Raw genomic sequence first — 18644 nt, forward strand, 5'->3', positions numbered from 1 at the left:
CACATGCACTTTGGTGCACGGCAAGTTACCCCAAGGGTGGTAGGGGAGGTGGGGACCAGCACTGGGTTGACCCCAACAGCCTTACCATGGGCCACCCAGACAGTCCCCGGGGAAACCATGCTTAGGAAGCTCCTGGAGATGTAGTTCCTGTAAGAACCATACTGTCTAGGAGCCTAGTGGGGGGCAGTTGTGTAGAAGTGCAGAAGAAAATGGCTATGTTGAGATGCCTTGCCTCTTGTTGAGGTTTTGGCACAGCTCAGGAGATCTACAGGCTTACAGGATGGACAATCCAAGCCTATTCACTGGAACATATTTTATCCACAATACAGAAGTATTGCACAGATATTCCACTAGTTGAAATTCATAAGGCCTGGTTCTCTACTTCAGGGTTCAGTCAAAAACTTTTCCTTTCCTTTCAGTTTTACCCCCTGATAAAACTTTAAAATACAAAATCCTTCTCTCTCCCCTCCTCCAAAGACCAGCCCCAATAAATGGAAACCTAAATCTGTGATACAGTGAGAAGGCACTGCAGAAGAACAATTTCCTGTTGTGTATTTGTGGGAATATGCAAACAGATAAACTGCTCTCAGTTGTCTGTAGTAGTAACAGGGGAATACAACAGGTCTGGACTAGTGCTTTGCTTAATCTGTCACAGTACCATTTGGGGTGTGGTGCATTTTCTTACGTGGTAGTATTTATAGTACCAGATCCCTTACTGCCCATAAAAAAGCCTCTATGAAATATTGTTAAACCTTCTCCGGGGTCACCTATTATGTAGCTACATATTCAAAGATGTTTTCAATGTGGATTACATAAATGTTTAGGGATTTCATGGAGTATGAATTACAAATTGCATTGACAGAAATACAGCACTTTCAAGAAGTCAGATTTATTGTGTAAGTATGTTGTATACTGAATTATTTTCACCATCAGAGTTCAAGGTGAACTACTTCTCAGATTGGTACCTTGTACATAGACTTAGACTAGGGACAGACATTCAAAAAGCCTGAGCCTGAGTAGATTCAATCTTTGCAGGTTAGTCTAACCTGTGTAAATTAAACTGATTTGCAAGTGAATAGACATTCACTGTTGATTCCAGAAATGCAAGCACATGCCTGCAGTGGCTTAGGCTAGACACCAGGGGGTGCTATAGGAAGCCCTCCCTTCCTTTCTGCAGCACCTGCAAGCCTGGAGAGAAGCTGACCTGGGGGGCATGGCTAGGCCCCAACCCCCACCCCCAGCCCCAGCTGCTAAATATTACTGGGGAGGGATTTAAATCCTCACCCTGGCTTGCAGGGTGAGCTGAGCTGGGTCAGCCCATGGGAACAGCTAAAGGTGGGCATGGAGGGGCCCTTCCCAGCAGGCTGCCGCCCAGCTTGCGGCCATGGGAGCTGTGTGGCTGCATTGCTCCCAAGTCCCAGCACCCAGGCTGAGCCGGGCTGTCATGGAGTCACAGCCAGATGGAAAGGGCACTGCCCTCATGGCTCAGCCCAGGCTGGCCCTACCGGGCCCTTCCCAGCTGGCTACAGCTCCATGACAGCCCCACTCCACCTGGGCATGGGGAGCCGGGAGCAATGCGGCCACACAGCTCCCATGGCCCCAACCCAAGCTACAAGCCACTGGCCCCTCCTCCCGCCTATGGTCCCCAGGGGAAGAGGGGAGGGAGGGGCGGAATAAACCCCCTCCCTGCCCTCTTTGCCTTAGGGGGCCATAGCAGGCTGGTATCTGGCTGTGCCCCCATCCCTGCTCTGGCTAGAGAGGAGAGAGGCAGAGTCACTCCTGCCATCTGCAGCAGACAGTACAGCCCAGCCCAGGGCTGAAAAGTGTATTCTGGGATTCTGGGGGTCTCTGGTTTAACTTAAACCAGGAAGGGGACAGAAGTTCCATAAACGGGTTTGATCTAAATCAGTTAAGTCTGATATTGCGTTCAACCAGGTTTTTCTTAAACCAGTTTCGGCCATTTTGAAATTGGTTTATCATAGAATCATAGAAGTAGGGTTGGAAGGGACCTTGTAGATCTTCAAGTCCGACCCCCTGCCTGGGCAGGAGGGAAACTGGGCTCAAGTGACCCCAGCCAGGTAGGCATCGAGCCGCTTCTTAAAGACCCCCGGGTAGGAATCAGCACCACTTCCCTTGGAAATTGGTTCCAGATCCTAGCCGCCCTAACTGTGAAGTAGTTCCTACAGATGTCTAATCTAAACCTACTCTCCAACAACTTGTGGCCGTTATTCCTTGTTATCCCGGGGGGCGCTAGGGGAAACAAGGTCTCCCCCAAACCCTTCCTGTCCCCCCTAGTGAGTTTATAGACAGTCACCAGGTCCCCCCTCAGCCTTCTCTTGTGAAGGCTGAACAGGTTCAGGTCCCATAGCCTCTCATTGTAGGGTCTGCCCTGCTGTCCCCAGATCATGCAGGTGGCCCTCCTCTGGACCCTCTCAATGTTGTCCACATCCCTCTTGAAGTGGAGTGCCCAGAACTGGACACAGTACTCCAGCTGTGGCCTGACCACTGTCGTGTAGAGGGGAAGGATCACCTCCTTGGCCCTACTTGAGATGCACCTGTGGATGCACGATAGGATTATGTGCACTGAGCTGATATTCTGTTACAGGTTTAAACCAGTTTCTGAACACTTAAACTGGTTTATGTGTAACTTCTGTCCCTAGCCCTAGAATTGTAGGAAAGTAGGACTGGAAGAGACCTTAGGAAGTCATCTAGTACACTTGGCTGCTCAAGGCAGGATCATTCTTGTCTAAATCTTCCTTGACAACCATTTTTCTAACCTGATCTTAAAAACTTACAAACACTCCACAAGTTCTCTAGATAATATCTTTTAATGCTTAACTACCCTTATCATGAAAAATTTCCTCCTATTTTCCAATCTAAATTTCTCTTACTTCACTATGCAGAGTTATTTTTAATAGTGCTTATATTAGGCCCTGTAAACACTGTGAGATTGACCGGAATAACTCTGTGGAATTTAGGTGTTCTCGAAAACCTCCCCATGTGGACATTCTACTGCAGAATAATTACTCCTCAGAATAATTGATTCTGATCCTTTGGCATTTTCCAACAGAAAAAATGTTCTTCTGGAGAATAGTTGGCCAGCTAAAATCACAATGACATATCATCCTTGTATTCATCACATGGGTTTATTAAAAAAATAAGCAATAACCAGATATGTTTTGTTAGGGCATTGTTATAGCTCAGTGTAGCAACCAGCCAGGAAGTCATGATATGAACATGTCCCAGGAAAACATGCCACCTTCTCTATCCTCCTACCAGAGTTCTAAAACTAGCCCAAAATATACATAGTCATGAATAGAAAAGATAATAGTGAATATAATATTAAAGAGGTTCTAGACTGAAATCATTTGAAATGGAAGACTTCAATGTAATTAGCAAATATAGCATAGGAAAAGGAAGCTTTATCTACATGACTCTATTTAAGCCCTAACTTAGAGGGACCTCTCTACAAGTAAAAAGTTTACTATTTCCATTTAAAAATGTAAATTTCTGCTTTTACAATGTAAAAAAAAGTCCTAGCTTGAGCAACCAAAAGGATGACCAAGAAAAGCTCTCAAGTGCCCCCTGGTGGCTTTTTCTAATAATTCAGCAAGGAAATGTAATATGCAACAGGACCAATTCAGTTGTTCAAAACAGGGACATAAGTTCCATTTGTTTTCATGATTCCATCAAACTTTTCCTACAAAAACTATTGGTGGTCTGTATTTTAGGAAGAACATATTTCTAACTAAACACTAACCTTTTCAACCATTTCTCATTTGTAAAAAATGTACATAATTTTACTTGTATATTTGATTCAATGCAACACAACTTTGTTTTCTTTCATCCTCAAAAATATCTAAGTTAACATAATGTTGGATGTTGCATGTCAAAGCAGAGAATATTAGTTACAATACAAAAATTAGCTCTTTATTCTCTAAAGCCTCTTAATTTTTTTTCTTCAGTTTTTGTCCCGTTTTGTTTTGGATGGTTGAGACAAATGTTGCTTTCCTTCAGCTATTTTTCCCTCCCCCCAAAAATTCTATATAATTTAAGCCAGAAAACAGTTTTAAGAGTAAAAGAACGTTGAAAACTTTTAAGAAGGAGGGTATCAATTTAAGTTTTCTAATGCAAAGTTAACCAACTTGCAGATTTATATGCTGTTCTTCAGGAAATACGTGTTTACCAGTGCCACCCGTCTGCCAGCACATTTCCTTGGAAGCAGTTTAACTTTGTAAAGAGATTCTATTATTTTCTGTGTGTTTATATTGCTATTTGCACACAGACGCACTGATCCCCATTTTGTAGGGCTTGGACAAATGACAAGTTTATTCTGGTGGAATTGGCTCTTACACTGAAGCAAAAAGGAGCAGACAGATGACATAAGACCATACACCGTAAAAAAATGCCTTTAATCCGGTACAGAATTAAAGGCAAAGCTCCACTGGTAGAAGTGATAGAGCAGCAGCAAATACTCAAAACAAACTTACTATTTCGTACTCCCTGTCACCTAGTGGTAGGTTGCTGTAATAGCCACTTATTTTGTGCACTAACTGCGGGATAGCTGCATGTCTACCTGCTCTGGTTCCTACATTGATGTAAAAATATCGTCTGTTCAGGCTTCTACGCAGAGGGCATGTCTACACAAGATGCTTTACTGAGCAGTAGTGTGCTTCACTGAGAAGCAAGCATGCACATCTACATGTGTACATGCTTACTGTGCACTAAATGATGTTACTCACAAGTAAATATGCTCCCTGCAAATGCTAGTAGCAAATTTAGTCATGAGTAGTTACTGTGTAGTAATGCACATGTAGCTGGCAACTGGGAGCAAATTTGCTCCCAGTCAGCCCTGCCAGTAGGGGGCCAGCCTGAGGCTAGTCCCAGAGCTTGGGCTGGAAGCCTCTCCTGCCCCAGGGCTGGGCCGCCTCCATGGCAACCACAGTCTCAGGCATTAAAAGCCTGCAGGCATTTTTGTGCGGGCCTGGCTAGCAACACCAGCCTGCCTGCACCCTGGTGCCACTGCTGCGTGGCTGCCAGGCCTGCACCAACCAGGCACGCAGGGTGCTGCAGACTCCTGCCAAGGCTGTCAGCACTCAGGCCCAGGTGCAGGCAGCTCCTGGTCACTGGGGCCAGCTCCAGCTGCCCACAGCCCACTCCCAGCAGCCTGCCTGGAGCCTGCAGGTGCTGTGGGACATTGCCTCTCTGCACTGCTGCCAGTCCCATGCCGTGCCCCTGCACTGGGCACTGCAGGCAGCTGCCCAGGTCTGGCAGCACAGGGGCAGCTATCTGGAGTCCTGGAGAGCCAGCACAGGAGCCCTGATGGCTTCATCCTCACCAATGCCCATGTCCACCACACAGGGCCTCAACTGGTCCATGGAAAATACTGATGACCTTGTGGCACTGTGGGGCAAGGCAGAGGTGCAGTGGCAGTTCATGCAGGGTGGGTGCTCCAACACCCATGTGTATGAAGGGCTGTCAGGCCAGATGTGGGAGTATAGGTGTAACTGGTTGGCACGGCAGTGACACATAAAGGTCAAAGCCTTGTGAGCACAGTGTGTTACCATCACTGACCACAATCACTGATCAGGGAGTGCCCATCCATGCCCTTCATGTAGCAACTGACAGTGATCTTCATGCCCCAGGGCCCAGGTTGCAGCTGTGCTATGTACAGCAGCATGAGTGGCCTGCCCAAGCCCCTACCCCGGCCTGGCTCCTGCAGTGATGTGTCACCAGGGCAGAGCCCCTCAGGCCTCCAGCAGCCCGTCCCGCTGAGCTCCTGGCCACAGCCTGCACCAGCAGCTTGGGAAGCCTGGGCTAGCACCTGCCCCGACAGCTCAGCAGCCTCAGCCCCAGCCACAAGGCACAACTGGCCATGTAACTGCTGGCTGTCAGCAGCGCCAGCTCCTTCCTGGAGGGGGGACCCCTGGCTGGGCACCTGTACACTGCACCCAAGGAACCCACCCAAAGCCGCACACCGTCGCCACCAGTTGGGACTGAGCAAAGCCGTCAGCCACGCCAGCCCGGCCATGTGGTAAGCCCAGGGCCCTCCCTACCCCTGTCCCTGTCCCTCAGCCCCTGCCCCTGCCTTCCCTTTCCCTCCCCACCTAGGCTGGCCGCACTCCCTTAGTCCCAGGTTACCCGCCACAGCAGGCATGGAGGTGGGAGACAGTGCAAAATTTAATGAGCAGCCTGTGCCCCCACAGCTCAGTGGACATGGGCCTTTCACATGCCAAGGAATGCATTGATGCTGGCAGCAATGTCCTCCTCGGCTGTCAGGGGTAGAGACATGTAGTAAAGCCACAGGTAGCCCTCCAGGCAGTGGCAGAGGTTGTGAGGTAGCCCGGGCTTGCCCACCACACCTTCAAAGCTCAGGGTTCCATACCAGGTGTGCAGGTGTGCCTGGGGCACCATGGTAATCAGCAGCAGCAGGGTATAGTGGATCGAGCACCCCTCAGTCTGCACAAACAGCTCCTCACGCAGCACCCGCAACAAGCACAGCAGGGGCACGCTCAGGGCACAGTGCTGGTGCAGGGTGGGGGCTGGTCCCAGGGCACCTCCCCTGAGAGGCCCCCTATCAGGAGTGCAGGGAAGTGGGTAGTTCCTCATCTCAGTCATCCAGGAGTCCCGCACCCCTGAGCCTGGGCACCGTAGGCTTGGTGACAGAACAGGAGAGTGGTTGGCTTGCGAGAGGGGAAGTGGGAGGGGTAGAAGGGTCTGGACCCACAGCAGCAGGTGCTGCCAGGAACCTCACCTATCCCTCCATGGCTGCCTCCGACCAGCACCCAGCAGCCCACCTGCCTCTCAGGAGCGAATAGGCATGGGGGGTTCAGCCAGTGGCCACCTGGGTCCAGCCCTGCTGACTTACCATGGCCCCTGCGCACCCATGCATGCCTAACCCGTGATCTGAGGCTGGGCAGCATATGGCCCCTGGTACAGAACATCTTCTCTGAGAAATGTTGCAAACTCTCACAAACAGCTTCTGTCTCGTGGCTCTGCAGGTCCTGCAGCTACACGCAGAGGAGAGGCTGCAGTTGGCAACTGGGATGTGGCCTCAGGGTCACTGCTGCCCACAGCTGGGTCCCTGCAGATATACCAGATCACCAGAGGCAGACCCAGGACCACACCATCCTCCTGGACCAGATGGTGATGGCATCGGGGGATCACCTGGTGGACGCATGGGCCTGCTGGGTGGAAGACATAGTCCACGAGGACACAGAGGACCAGGTGGACTGGGCACTCTGGGTGCAGCTCCTGACCCTGGAGCACAAGTGGGTGGAGGCCCTGTGGGAGCAGACCGTAGTCCTGGCCAGGGAAGCGCAGGTCACAGACAGTGACTGCCAGGTGCTGGACATCATCCTAGCCCTGGCAGTCGCCTTCATACTGCCCACTGTCTGGCCCCTGACCCTAGACTTGCCTGTCCCCTAGCAACCACCCGCTGCCCAGCAGCAGGCCCCCATATGGGCCTGGGAGGAGGTCCTGTGCTGCCTCTACCAGCCAGGAGCTGCTGGACTGGCCCCCACCCCAGGTCTCCTGCCACCTAGCTCTCCTGCCTGGGCCCAGGCCCACCACTTGCCTTGGCTCCACGACAGCCCTGCTGGCCCTGGACACTGAATGCCAGAGGGGGAGCTGCCTACACCAGGGGACCACCGGCTGTCATTGCCCTTGGATGAGCCCCCGACCCACTGGGATCACTGTGGCATGCACAACCATGGGGGAACAGTCAGAGGCTGGGGTGCTGGCTGTCTGTCCCTGGACTTTGCCCTCTAGGCACCCCCAACCCACCGTCCCCTGCCCTGCCCCCCCCATGCCAGGATGGCACACAAAGCACTTTGTAAATAGTTTGCACAGGGGGGGGTGTTTTATTGTGGGTCAGTCAGGGGGAGATCTGTTATTGGTGAAGAGATAGGAGCACTGTTTGTTGGGGAGAAGGGGTCTGTTTGATGTAAGGAGAATAAAAACTTGTTATTCTGAGAAGTGTCTGCAGTGAGTGTGGTGCTGAGAATGGCCAGAAGAGGATGGGGGGTCAGTGGGCAGTGGTCCAGACAGGCTACAGGAGAGAGTATGGGAGGAGGTAGTCAATCAGCTCCTCTCATACCTGGTGCCCTAGAGCCCTAGTGCCCTGGCCCCCAATGGCAGCTGTGTACTTCACCTGGCAGCTCAGCAGAGGTGGGCACTGCTGTTGCTGTCGCTGCAGGTGGTGCTTCCACTGCCAGGCACTAGCTGTCCCTGGCTGCCAGATGTCTCATCTACCCAGGCCTCATAGAAGAGCTTCCTTCAGGCCTCACAGATGTGATGCAACACACAGGCTTCACGATTTACACAAGGGAAGTTGTCCTCCGTGAACACAAGCTGGGCAGTGAGTGTGTGCCAGCACCCTTGAGGTGGCCGAAATCACACTCCATCAGGGTACAGGTCCGGCCCAGGCACTAGTAAAACTGGGCCTGGTGCTGGTCCCACTGGATGGTGTAGGGCTGCATGAGCCAGGGCAGGAGCGGGTAGGCAGGGTCCCCAATAAGGAGGGACAGGAACACCATGGCACCCAGCTGCAGGTCTGCCACCCCCAGCACAAAGCAGCCACTCTGCACCAGAGCTGGCAAGGTGGAGTTGCAGAACATGTGGGCATCATGGGGCATGCCAGCAGGACCAGCCAGCACTCATGTGCATGAAGGTGCCACATGTGGTGGAGCACAACCAAGTGAAAGGCCCTCCAGTAAGGGCAGTAGCCATAGGGCAGTTAGGTGATGGGGATGTGGGTCCTGTCTAAGGCCCTGATGCATTGGAGGAACCCCACCACTACCACCATGGGGTCGTACACTGAAAGCACCATGTGCCCCAGCACATCCTCTAGGGCTCTGTACACCACTAAGATGGCCTTCCTGGCAGTGGTCTTACGCACCCCAAAAAGATGGCCCACAAAAATGGAGGTTGGCAGGTATGGTAAGTTTGATCAGGGCAAGAGCCAGCCAGATGTTTGCGGGGATGGGGTAGAACTGTGTGGCTGGAGTTGTTCCAGGAGGTCCTGAAGGTGGTTTGGGTCATCCGAACACCTGCAGCCACTGCTCATCATCTCAGGTATGCTGGACAATGTGCAGCCACCAGTTCTGAGTGACCCAGAAAGCCCAGAGGTGGTGGGGCTGGAGGCCCAGGAGAGCAAGGGCAGCCCTGGCAGAGGCATCCAGCAGCCTTCCCTGCCAGAGTCTGGCCATCCAGATGGGGTCCAAACAGCAGCTGCACAGTGGTGGCAGCCCTGGGTTGGCATGCTGTGGCTGGGCAGACAGTCACTGCATGTGGGGGAGCCAGGAGGGCCCAGATGGCCATGGGCCAGGCAGCAGTTGGTGCAGCAGGCCAGCAGGGCCAGCGCTGCAGTCAGCAGGATCCTAGGACACTGGTCATCACTGCCAGGGGCAGGGACTGGAGCAGCCATAATTCAGAGAGGCAGAGGCAGCAAGGAGAGAGCTGCTGCATGCTTCCCCTGCACTGTGCGTGGTTCTCCTGGCCAGGGAAGTGACTGGCTAGGGAGCAGAGAGCAGGGCTGGTTTTTCAAGAGGGCTGCTGAGGGCTTTTCAAGAGAAGCCAACAATCACTATGTGGATGCTGCCACTGGTGTCATCTACAAGCTCCAAGGGCTCCAACCCTGCTGCCTGTGGGCCTGCCTGGCCAGCCAGGACTAGTGGTTGCACATTGCCCAGAGCACCTGGGATGACGAGCAGTGGCTGGAGTCCTTTCAGATGACCCAGGCTACCTTCCAGGAGCTCCTTGATCAGCTTTGCCTGCACCTGAAGTGTCAGGCCACCACCATGAAGCTGCCCAACCCCACAGAGACCCGGATGGCCATTGCTGTGCTCAAGCTGTCCATGCCTGCCAGCCTATGCTACATCAGCCACCTCTTTGCTGTGGACAAGGCAGCTGCCAGGGAGGCCATCCTGGAGGTCTGCAGTGCTCTTCAGGACATGCTGGAGCACACCGTGCTCCAGGTGCATAACCACCTAGAAGTGGTGGTGGAGTTCCATGCCCTGGGCTTTCCCCAGTGCATCAGAGCCCTGGATGGGACCCACATCCCAGTAACCTGCCCACCCTGCAGCAACTGACCCTACTACAGCTGACTGACTTTCACTCCATTGTGCTGCAGACCATTGTTGACCACCACATGCACTAGCTGGGCAGGCAGAACTCAATGTCCACGTCTTCTGCAACTCCACCCTGCAGGGCAGCCCTGGTGGAGAGCAGGCACTTCACAACATTTTCAGGGGTGCTGAGCCTCCAGCTGGGCTAGGTGACAGTCCCACCTCCTCCCACATTTCAACAGATGCCTGGGCAAGACCCATGAATTGGTGGAGCATACCTTCAGCCGGCTGAAGGAACACTGGCACACCCTCTCTGCCTGCTTCAAGGTCACAGAAGCCAACAGCCCCCAGGGCGTCATTGCAGCCTGCGTGCTGTATAACATTTATGAGGCCAGGAGGGAGCTGTTCTGTGAGGCATGGGTGAAGGAGACGCAGTGGGTGGACAATGCCTGGTGCTGAGAGCACCAGCTGTGGCACCAGAAACAGCAACGGGGCCTCCACCACGAGGCCCTGGGAAAGCCACACACCTGGCAGCAGGGGCCAGAGCACTGGGTGTGAGAGGTGCTGGCAGACCACCTGCTCCTGCACTCTTTGCTGTAGGTCACCTGGATAACTGGCCATGGACCCCAGCCCCACCATGCATCCCCATCATCACCCTCACTTCAGTTTTCTCGAAAGCACTTTATTCCCCATCTACAAGCACAGACCCCATCCCCCCTGTCTCTCCCTCCTTCCCCAACAACAGACCCCCTCCCATCCAAACCACAGAACCCCTCCTCCCGACCCACAGGGCCCCTCCAACAACCATCCCACCCACCACCAAAACAGTACCCTCTTCCCACTCTAGACTATGTACAGTGTGCTCTGTGTGTCCTCCTGGAATTGGGGATAAAGAGGTGGGGGTGCCTATGAGGCAGAGCCCAGGGTCAGGTTCCCAGCACTTTGACCTCCCTGCACCACCGTGTTTGTGCATACTGTGGTGAGGCTGGCAGGCAGGGAGCTTACTTGGGGGTGAGGTCAGCTACTGCTCTGCCATTGCGGCTGGTTCCCCATCCTGTGGCCAGTGGCCAGGACCAGCAGGGCCCATATGTGGTGCTGGTCCCACTGCCTGAAGCTCCTGCTCCAAGGCCACATGGAGCCAGGGTGAGTACCAGGGGTTGGACCATGTGGGCAGAGGGCAGCTGGTAGGGGACCTGGGGAAGGTGCAAGGACAGGGAAACCTGGCCACTGGAGGCACCACTGCACCTCAGCCCAAGCCCACTGCGGGGGTTTGTGGCTGGGTGGTGGGTGGCTGCCAGGGGGCAGGTGGGGCTAGAGCTGGGGGTATGGCAGCAGGCAGGATGAAAGCAATTGCCACAGGCCAGTACAGTGTCCAGCACCCAGAGGTCCTCCATGGCCTCCACTGCCCTGGCCACCATGGCAGCCTGCTGCTCCTGGGCCTCCACCATCTTCTTGATGGTGATATACGCCCCAAGGCGTGCCTCTTCTCAAGGGCCAGAAGTCTGTCCCAGAACACCCAGTGTGCCTGGTCCCTCTCCCGCTTGCACGTGACCCTCTCCCACTCGCACACAAGGTCCTCTGCATGCCAGGCCTGTGAGTCCCCAGATGCTCCTCTGCCATGGTGACTAGCCAGTCCAGCAGCAAGGTTTGGTCTTGAGTCTGCTACTGCTGGGGACGACACGTATAGAAGGCCCTGACTGAGGCTGGCAGCGACTGTGATGGTGCATCCCCACACACATCTGGTTCCTCTCCCCTGCATGCAATTGCTGGACCTGCAGAGCCAGGAGAAAGAGGATGTTTGCAACATTTCTGAGACAGGGGCTGTGAGCTGTCTGGCCTCAGATCAGGACTCGTGCATGCACAGGTGCCCAGGGACCAAGGTAAGTCAGCTGAGTAGGTCCTGGCACAGGCAGCTACTGGCTGAACCCTCCATCTCCACTCACTTTGCAGGAGTAGGTGGGCTGCTGGGTGCTTGCCGCAAGCAGCCTGCCTTCCCTGACCCCTTCCCAGGTCAAGACAGGCCTGGCTCCTGGCAGTACCTGCTGCAGCTGCTCCAGACCCACAACCCCCTTCTCTTCCTGTAGGCTAGGCCATTTCCATTGTTGCACCCAGGCCAGGGCTCAAGGAGCTTGGAGCTCCCAGCTGACTGGGATGTAGAGCTGGTGGGAAGACAACCCCCTTCTCCAAGCCCCCTGAGCCACATAACACAGAAGGGCAGGCAGGAATGACTCTGTCCTGGGCCAGGAGGTGATTGCCATGGTGGTGAAGCATGGCGAGCAGGGTTGCAAGCAGGAGCCCAGGGAACAGGTCGTTGCTCTCGGGGCTTGGGATTGGAGCAGCAGGCTCTGGCAACAGTTGCAGAGAGCAGTGCAGGCTGCTCCAGGCCAGAAATGCAGGTGGCTAAGGAGCACTGCACAGGGCTTTTAGAGAGGGCTCCCAACCACAGGCAGCTGTGGCAGGAGCTTCCAGCTCCCCCTGGCTGCTGAAGGAGGGGGCAGGATAGTGCCATGAGGAACAAATCTGCTCCCAAATGGCCGCACGTGTAAATGCTTGCCCAGGGCGGCTTTACTGTGCAGTAAATTACTGTGCAGTAAACCCATATAGCACTAATTGCACATGTAGATGCAGCCAGGATCTGTATAATATTAAATGAGGAAAACTGTTGTTAAATAGTGAAAATCTTTTGGGGCGTATATCAGCAGCAAGAAACATGTACATTAGCATTCAGCTCAAATGGCTTAAAATGCTCCAACAATTACTTGTCAATAAAGTATACAATCCTAGTTGAACAGAAAAGAAAATGAGCAACATAATGCCATCACATGCTGTTCCCTGTTTTTATAAATAGCAGTGAAAGGAGTTAATGCATCAGGTCTGCGTGGTGGAAAATTTGTGGTTGCTGTAAAAAAAGTGCAGAACTGACTCTTTTAGGATTACTTGTTTCACAACAGCAAGAGAAATGCGAAGTTCTAGTGCAAAGCCTGCTTCACAGAAGGAGCAATATGTGCTCGTTCACAGTGGGTCATGTCAAAAGTTTCTTAAAAGAGTGGCATAGAAAAAGCTATTTGCAGGAACACAATAGACAAATGTTAAAATTCTCTGACAGTAAAAATTAAAAACAAATGTTTGGGTACAACTGAAATGTCTTATTTTGATGACAATGCTTCATTTGAGCGTTGCCTCTTAGTATGTGTTATGTAATCCAAACTTCTATAAAACAAAACCCCTGAAGTAATTTCAATGAAAAATTCATATATTCCTGTCCAAATAAGTCAAAATAGCACATTTCAACATTGTCGGACCTTTTTCTTTGTGTTTACTTCTGAAACAAAATCATAGAAAAATCAGTGCAGTTTTGTAAAGATTTTAAAGTTTGGAACCCTGTAGTTCAGGGGTGGGCAAAATATGGCCTGTGGGCTGAATCTGGCTCGCAGAGGGACTTTCTCCAGCTTGCAGTGGGTCCCTTGGTCACACCTGGCTCAGGCATCATCAGCCTATGGCTTGTCCCGCCACCCGCTGGGCACGCAGTGGGTATGAGGTGACTCCATTGCTGGATTGCCTTTCTAGGCAGCCCAGGCAGCAGCAGCTCCTTCCAACTGCCACTGCCACTGGCCCCATCCCCATGATACTGGCAGGGACCTGTGCACACAGCCCCAAACCCCAGCCCTCCCCACGCCTGCTCCAAAGTCGGCCCAGCTCCTGACCAGCTAGAACCCACACACAGCCCCGACCCTGGCCCACCCCACGCCTGCGCCAGACTTGCTTACCCATGCTACAGCAGCAGCAGTGGCAGCCAGACAGAAGCTGCTGCTCAGTGCAGGGGAAAAGCAGCCCTCTCCTTCATCGCTGCCAGCCCTCGCTGCAACTGCCCAGAGCCCATGCCCAGGCTGCCCTGCGGCTCCTCTGCACTGCCACCACTTGTCCTGCTGGGCAGCCCAGAGGCAGTGGTGACAGCAGCGAAGTGCTGCAGGGCAGCCCTGACACGGGCTCTGGGCGGCTGCAGCAAGAAGGACACAACAGTGGTGAGGGGGAGGAGCTGCTTTTCCCCCACGCCAAGCAGCTTTGTGGCCCACAGACCTAAATAATTGTACATCCCTGCTGTAGTCTGATGTACTATAGTCCCAACAAAGTTTCTCGGGTCCACAATGTTTATTCTGGAGCAGCTGGTAGCATCTTATCTATTAAATATTTGCATTTAAACTAGCATTCATATCTTAATGTACATTTAACATGTATATTCTAACATTTGTCTCACTTATACGGCAGTCCACCTCACTCACCAGCTTTTGGACTGTAAAGTGATAGGATATCTTTCCACTGTGCCCAAAGAATTGTGGTTGGGAGGTCACAGCTGTAAGATGTTGGACAATCACCAAGTGAACAATGTCAAACACTGAGTTTCTGGATGATTTCCATGAAAATAACATTTCATTTGGAGTCAGCGGTCTTTACAGAATTTTTGGAACGGAATTCAAAATTGTTACTGAAACCTTTATATATGTTATCAAAACTGGGCTTGAAGCACAGTCATCCTGAGACAGGACCTCTGCTCTGTTTGAGAGCTGGGCATGCATTCCCTAGACGACAGCTGCTTCCCCCCTATCACTGTGCAAACTGCAGAAGAACTGCCATTCAGAGAGCAACCGTGCGGCTAAGAGGGTTGTAGCATTTGTGGGGGCTTGAGGCTTTCGGGGCTTGAGGCTTTTATACTTTTGGTTTGTTTGTTTGTTCATTTTGGTCTGGTTATCAAAAATCACTGGAGTAATTTTGGAGTGTAAACAGCAGTTCAAGTGTCTAAAGTTGTAGAAGAGAGACCTGCAGGGCATTTCTGGGAGACAAGCCAGGAAACTACACAGCACATAGAGGTTGCAACATATCCCTTTCTTACTCTTAGTCTTTGCCTTTCCCCATCATACAAGTTACCTTCCCTGTCTTCCTCTCCCCTATTCTGACAGCCCTGGTGTTGCTCCCTCTGGCTAAAGCCATACCCCTCCATCTTCATATCCTGAACTGGCTTTCAGCCTGTCCTCAGAGTACCATAGGCAAGAAACAGGGTTCCTCCTGTGCATTGCCTTCTCCATCTGAAACACACCAGGAAAACTATCACCTAATAATCAGGTTTAGTTGTCTTTGTGTTTTCTAGGAAAAACCCAGAGTATTTCTGACCATAGGCATTTGTGATACCTGACCTGGAATATTTTCACTTTAAGGTGTAATAGTTATTTTGGACACGCAATGTTTCCTTGATGTCATAAAGCAGAATTTTGCCTAGGTGCCTCATGAGAGCTCTCATAAAGAAAAAAGCCCCTGTCTTATGAAGGAAATCACCAGAAGAGCCTTTGTACTATACTGCTGTAGCCTCAGTCACACTGTGCTTTGAGGGGATCAGTGGGACTTCTGTATACAAAGGTGAATTTAATTCATAGGTCACAGTACACAGGACAGTTTTCTCATGTATAATGTCTATACTGCATCAACAGATGGTTTTGGGAAGCACAGGGCTGAACCCGCCCTGCCTCCCCACATCCTCTGATTCACTTCAGAGCTGCAAGTTCATGAGTGATGTTACTCTAGGTTTGTCGATGAGCTCTGAGAGCAGGTGCCGTAGACAAGGCCGACCTTCTGAATCTGGAGCACATTAGTGAATGGGAGGGGTGGGATCTGCTCAGCCATACACTCCCCAAGACTGCTTGAGTACAGACAGGCTCAGAAAGTTCACTCAGCTTGATGCTTGTCTGTGAAGCCAAGTTTAGACCGATATTTCAAATACACATGTATTTCTAATGTAAATATAAGAGCCAGAAGAATAAATACATTACCAATGTAATCCAAAGCCAGTATGCAACATTTCACTGTTCTTTAAGGGACTGAAAACTTTACTCAAGAGATCCCCAATTGTAACAAAATCCTCAGAAAGATTTACAGCGGTAAAGCAAAGTTATTGAATACAGAAGGTTTGCATCAATGAGTAAAAGGCTCAACACTTGGGGCTTTCAGATTTTGTTTAACTAGGTTTTCCTACCAGTGCTGGAACTGATATTATTTTAAGCAGTTTGCCCTGCAAAGCAGGAAATCCCCTGCAGTAGGGGGTGAATTTTAAAGCATTAGGTCTCAGAGCTTATCCTAGGCCAAGTAGAGCTCTAGAGCAGATGTGGGGAATAATCAGGGCACTGATTACAGTTCTCTCTCTCAAATACTGTATTTGCTCCGGCTCCTTGCTCTGATCTAAGATAGTAGCTTAGGAGGAACTCTAACTTCCACCAGTTGGTTTAGTTGTCAGGGGCATTTGTACACATGCTTGTGCCACAGCATTGGGCGCTTTTAAAAGCACTCGGCGCTGCATCACGTGCAGTTGTATAAGCAACAAAATGCTCATCAGCACCGAGAAAATGGCAGCAGCGCGCTTTTAAACTAAAGCACCTCAAAGGTGTTTTAGTTCAAAAGCACACTGCTGCCATTTTCTGTGTGCTGACATGCATTTCGCCACTTATACAACTGCACGTGATGCAGCGCAGTGCACATCAGCTCACGTGTGGAGCAGACTTGATTATTCGATTAATGGAGTCTGCTCCAACCCGCCAGATCTCTGGCATATCCCGGGATGAAAAGGTATGTGTATAAATGACCCAGGAGTCCAGACACCAGTTAACAATCGGTGGAACACAGATTTACCACTCTTTGCCAATGTTGTGCATGAGTAGGAGGGTGGAAAAGTTAGCATAGCATCCAACTATCAAACCCTATGCTACCTAAAAATTCCTCCATTCCAGGGAGCGCTCAGCTATTTGTGGAGGATCAGACTCAAGCTACTTTCCACAACACGGAAGTAAAGAATCTGGTCTCAGAATTTGATTTACTATAGTTGGGGATCCATTGTTGCTTACCGAACAATGATATTACTGTTCTGTTTTAACCATCAGCATTGTGAGCTAGTAACCAGGTACAATTTTACAGGCTGTTGGCAAAATGAGGGGAATTAAAGGTTATGAAAATGCTTCATAATGTGCCATGTGTCTCGTTCCAGGGAAAAAAAATAGAGAGGAGAAAAGGAGAAAGCCTAACGAAGAAAGCAAGGAAACAAGGCAAGAAAACAAAGGTCGCGCATCCCGAAGACAAAACCAAGAACAGCGGGAAAACAAAAACAAAATGCAGCCGAAGAAAAGAAAAGGCCAAAATAAAGAACAGAAACCAGAACCTATTGGCACTGCACACTAACAGCCTTACAAAATTGTTTTAGACTTATGATGCTGCTATCTCAACCAGATCCCCGTGACAGGTGCTTGACCCATCAAAACTCTACATGGACAATGCCATCAGTTATTAAATCTTAAGCAACATTCCAGATAGTTCCTATATTCTCCGTGCAACTATAGTTTATTAAAGAGAACTGTCATGAGCCAAGAATTGTTAAAAGAAATCTAAAAATGGGATACTTTAAAACCATTATATTATATGCTTCCATGCATCTGTAAAGGCAACTAAGAATTTTTGTATATATTAATAATAGGGTATAAAATATAGCAATATAATAATGAATGGCATCCAGATGAACAATCTTTTTTTCCTTTGTAAAATATTTTTCAAGCTATTGTTTAAGTACGAGGCAAGAGATATGTCTAAGTCAAAGACACAATATCCCTTCATATATTGTATATAAATATTAAGAGAGGGAGGACAACATTTCTCAAGAGCCAGTAGGAAATTAAGGTTTTGTACCCTGTGTTGGAACAGGATTGAATTACTCTTTGGTTCCAATCTCATGTGGGAAGCATCAGAGTGAATAGCAGCTGAACTCTGAAAGGTAATGAGGAAAAAGAAGTGGAAGGAATTGCAATGTTGGAGACTGAATCCCTAAAGGAGAATTGATGGCGCTTTGCTTGTATAGCGCTCTTATCTATGGAACAACACAACATTTTCTGGTCTAAACAGTGGTACAGTGTGTGCTGTTCTATGCTTTTTATAACTATGTGTAACTTAAATCTACATTTCAAATCTGGTGAATGACAAATCATATTTGTAGGAAACAATGCTGAGTTAATAATAAAGACAACATAGGCCGTGGAAAGATGTTTTTCACACTCAAGGGTGATTTTTTAGGTGGGAAAAAATTACTGCTTTGTGATTGGCATTACATCATAGAAAAGGATACTACTTTAACAGTCTGTATCTAGTGAAAGACAAGCTAGTACAATAAATATATTTGCGGATAGAGTTTACAAAGTTTTGTCCATTTTTGCTGAAAATTATGATATAGATGCACTGATTTGGTCACTTGACCAGTCTGATGTTGTCAAATATTGTCAAATAATAATCAAATATTTTAAACATTAGTTTATTACTACAGTAAAAATGGAGATTCAGACTTCAACCAGTTTGATACTTATGTTAAGAACAAAAAAAAAATAGCTGTTATTGTGAAACAATGAAATATAATTTTAAAAAATGTAATAAATTACTGTAATCAACTCTGTGAGGTAAGTATAAATGTGAACAATGTTCAAGGCTGAACAGTTCTTCTTCCTTTCCTAGTCTTTTATTCCAGAAACCCAGGGTCAGTCTAAATAATTACAAAATTTA

General features: G+C 50.0%; 1 protein-coding gene across 1 annotated transcript in view; it reads left to right on the plus strand.

The window, feature by feature from the left end:
• The window catches only part of RSPO3 (R-spondin 3), a 97693-nt gene extending 79426 nt beyond the window's left edge, over nt 1-18267 (plus strand). The window contains exon 5 of the mRNA XM_006027730.3: nt 17092-18267. Within this exon, the coding sequence (XP_006027792.1) occupies nt 17092-17282 (191 nt within the window). The 3' untranslated portion in view covers nt 17283-18267. The remainder of the gene's footprint in view (nt 1-17091) is intronic.
• The last annotated feature ends 377 nt before the right edge of the window (nt 18268-18644 follow it).

Source organism: Alligator sinensis, unplaced genomic scaffold (genome assembly GCF_000455745.1).
Source record: "Alligator sinensis unplaced genomic scaffold, ASM45574v1 scaffold257_1, whole genome shotgun sequence".
Taxonomy (NCBI): domain Eukaryota; kingdom Metazoa; phylum Chordata; order Crocodylia; family Alligatoridae; genus Alligator; species Alligator sinensis.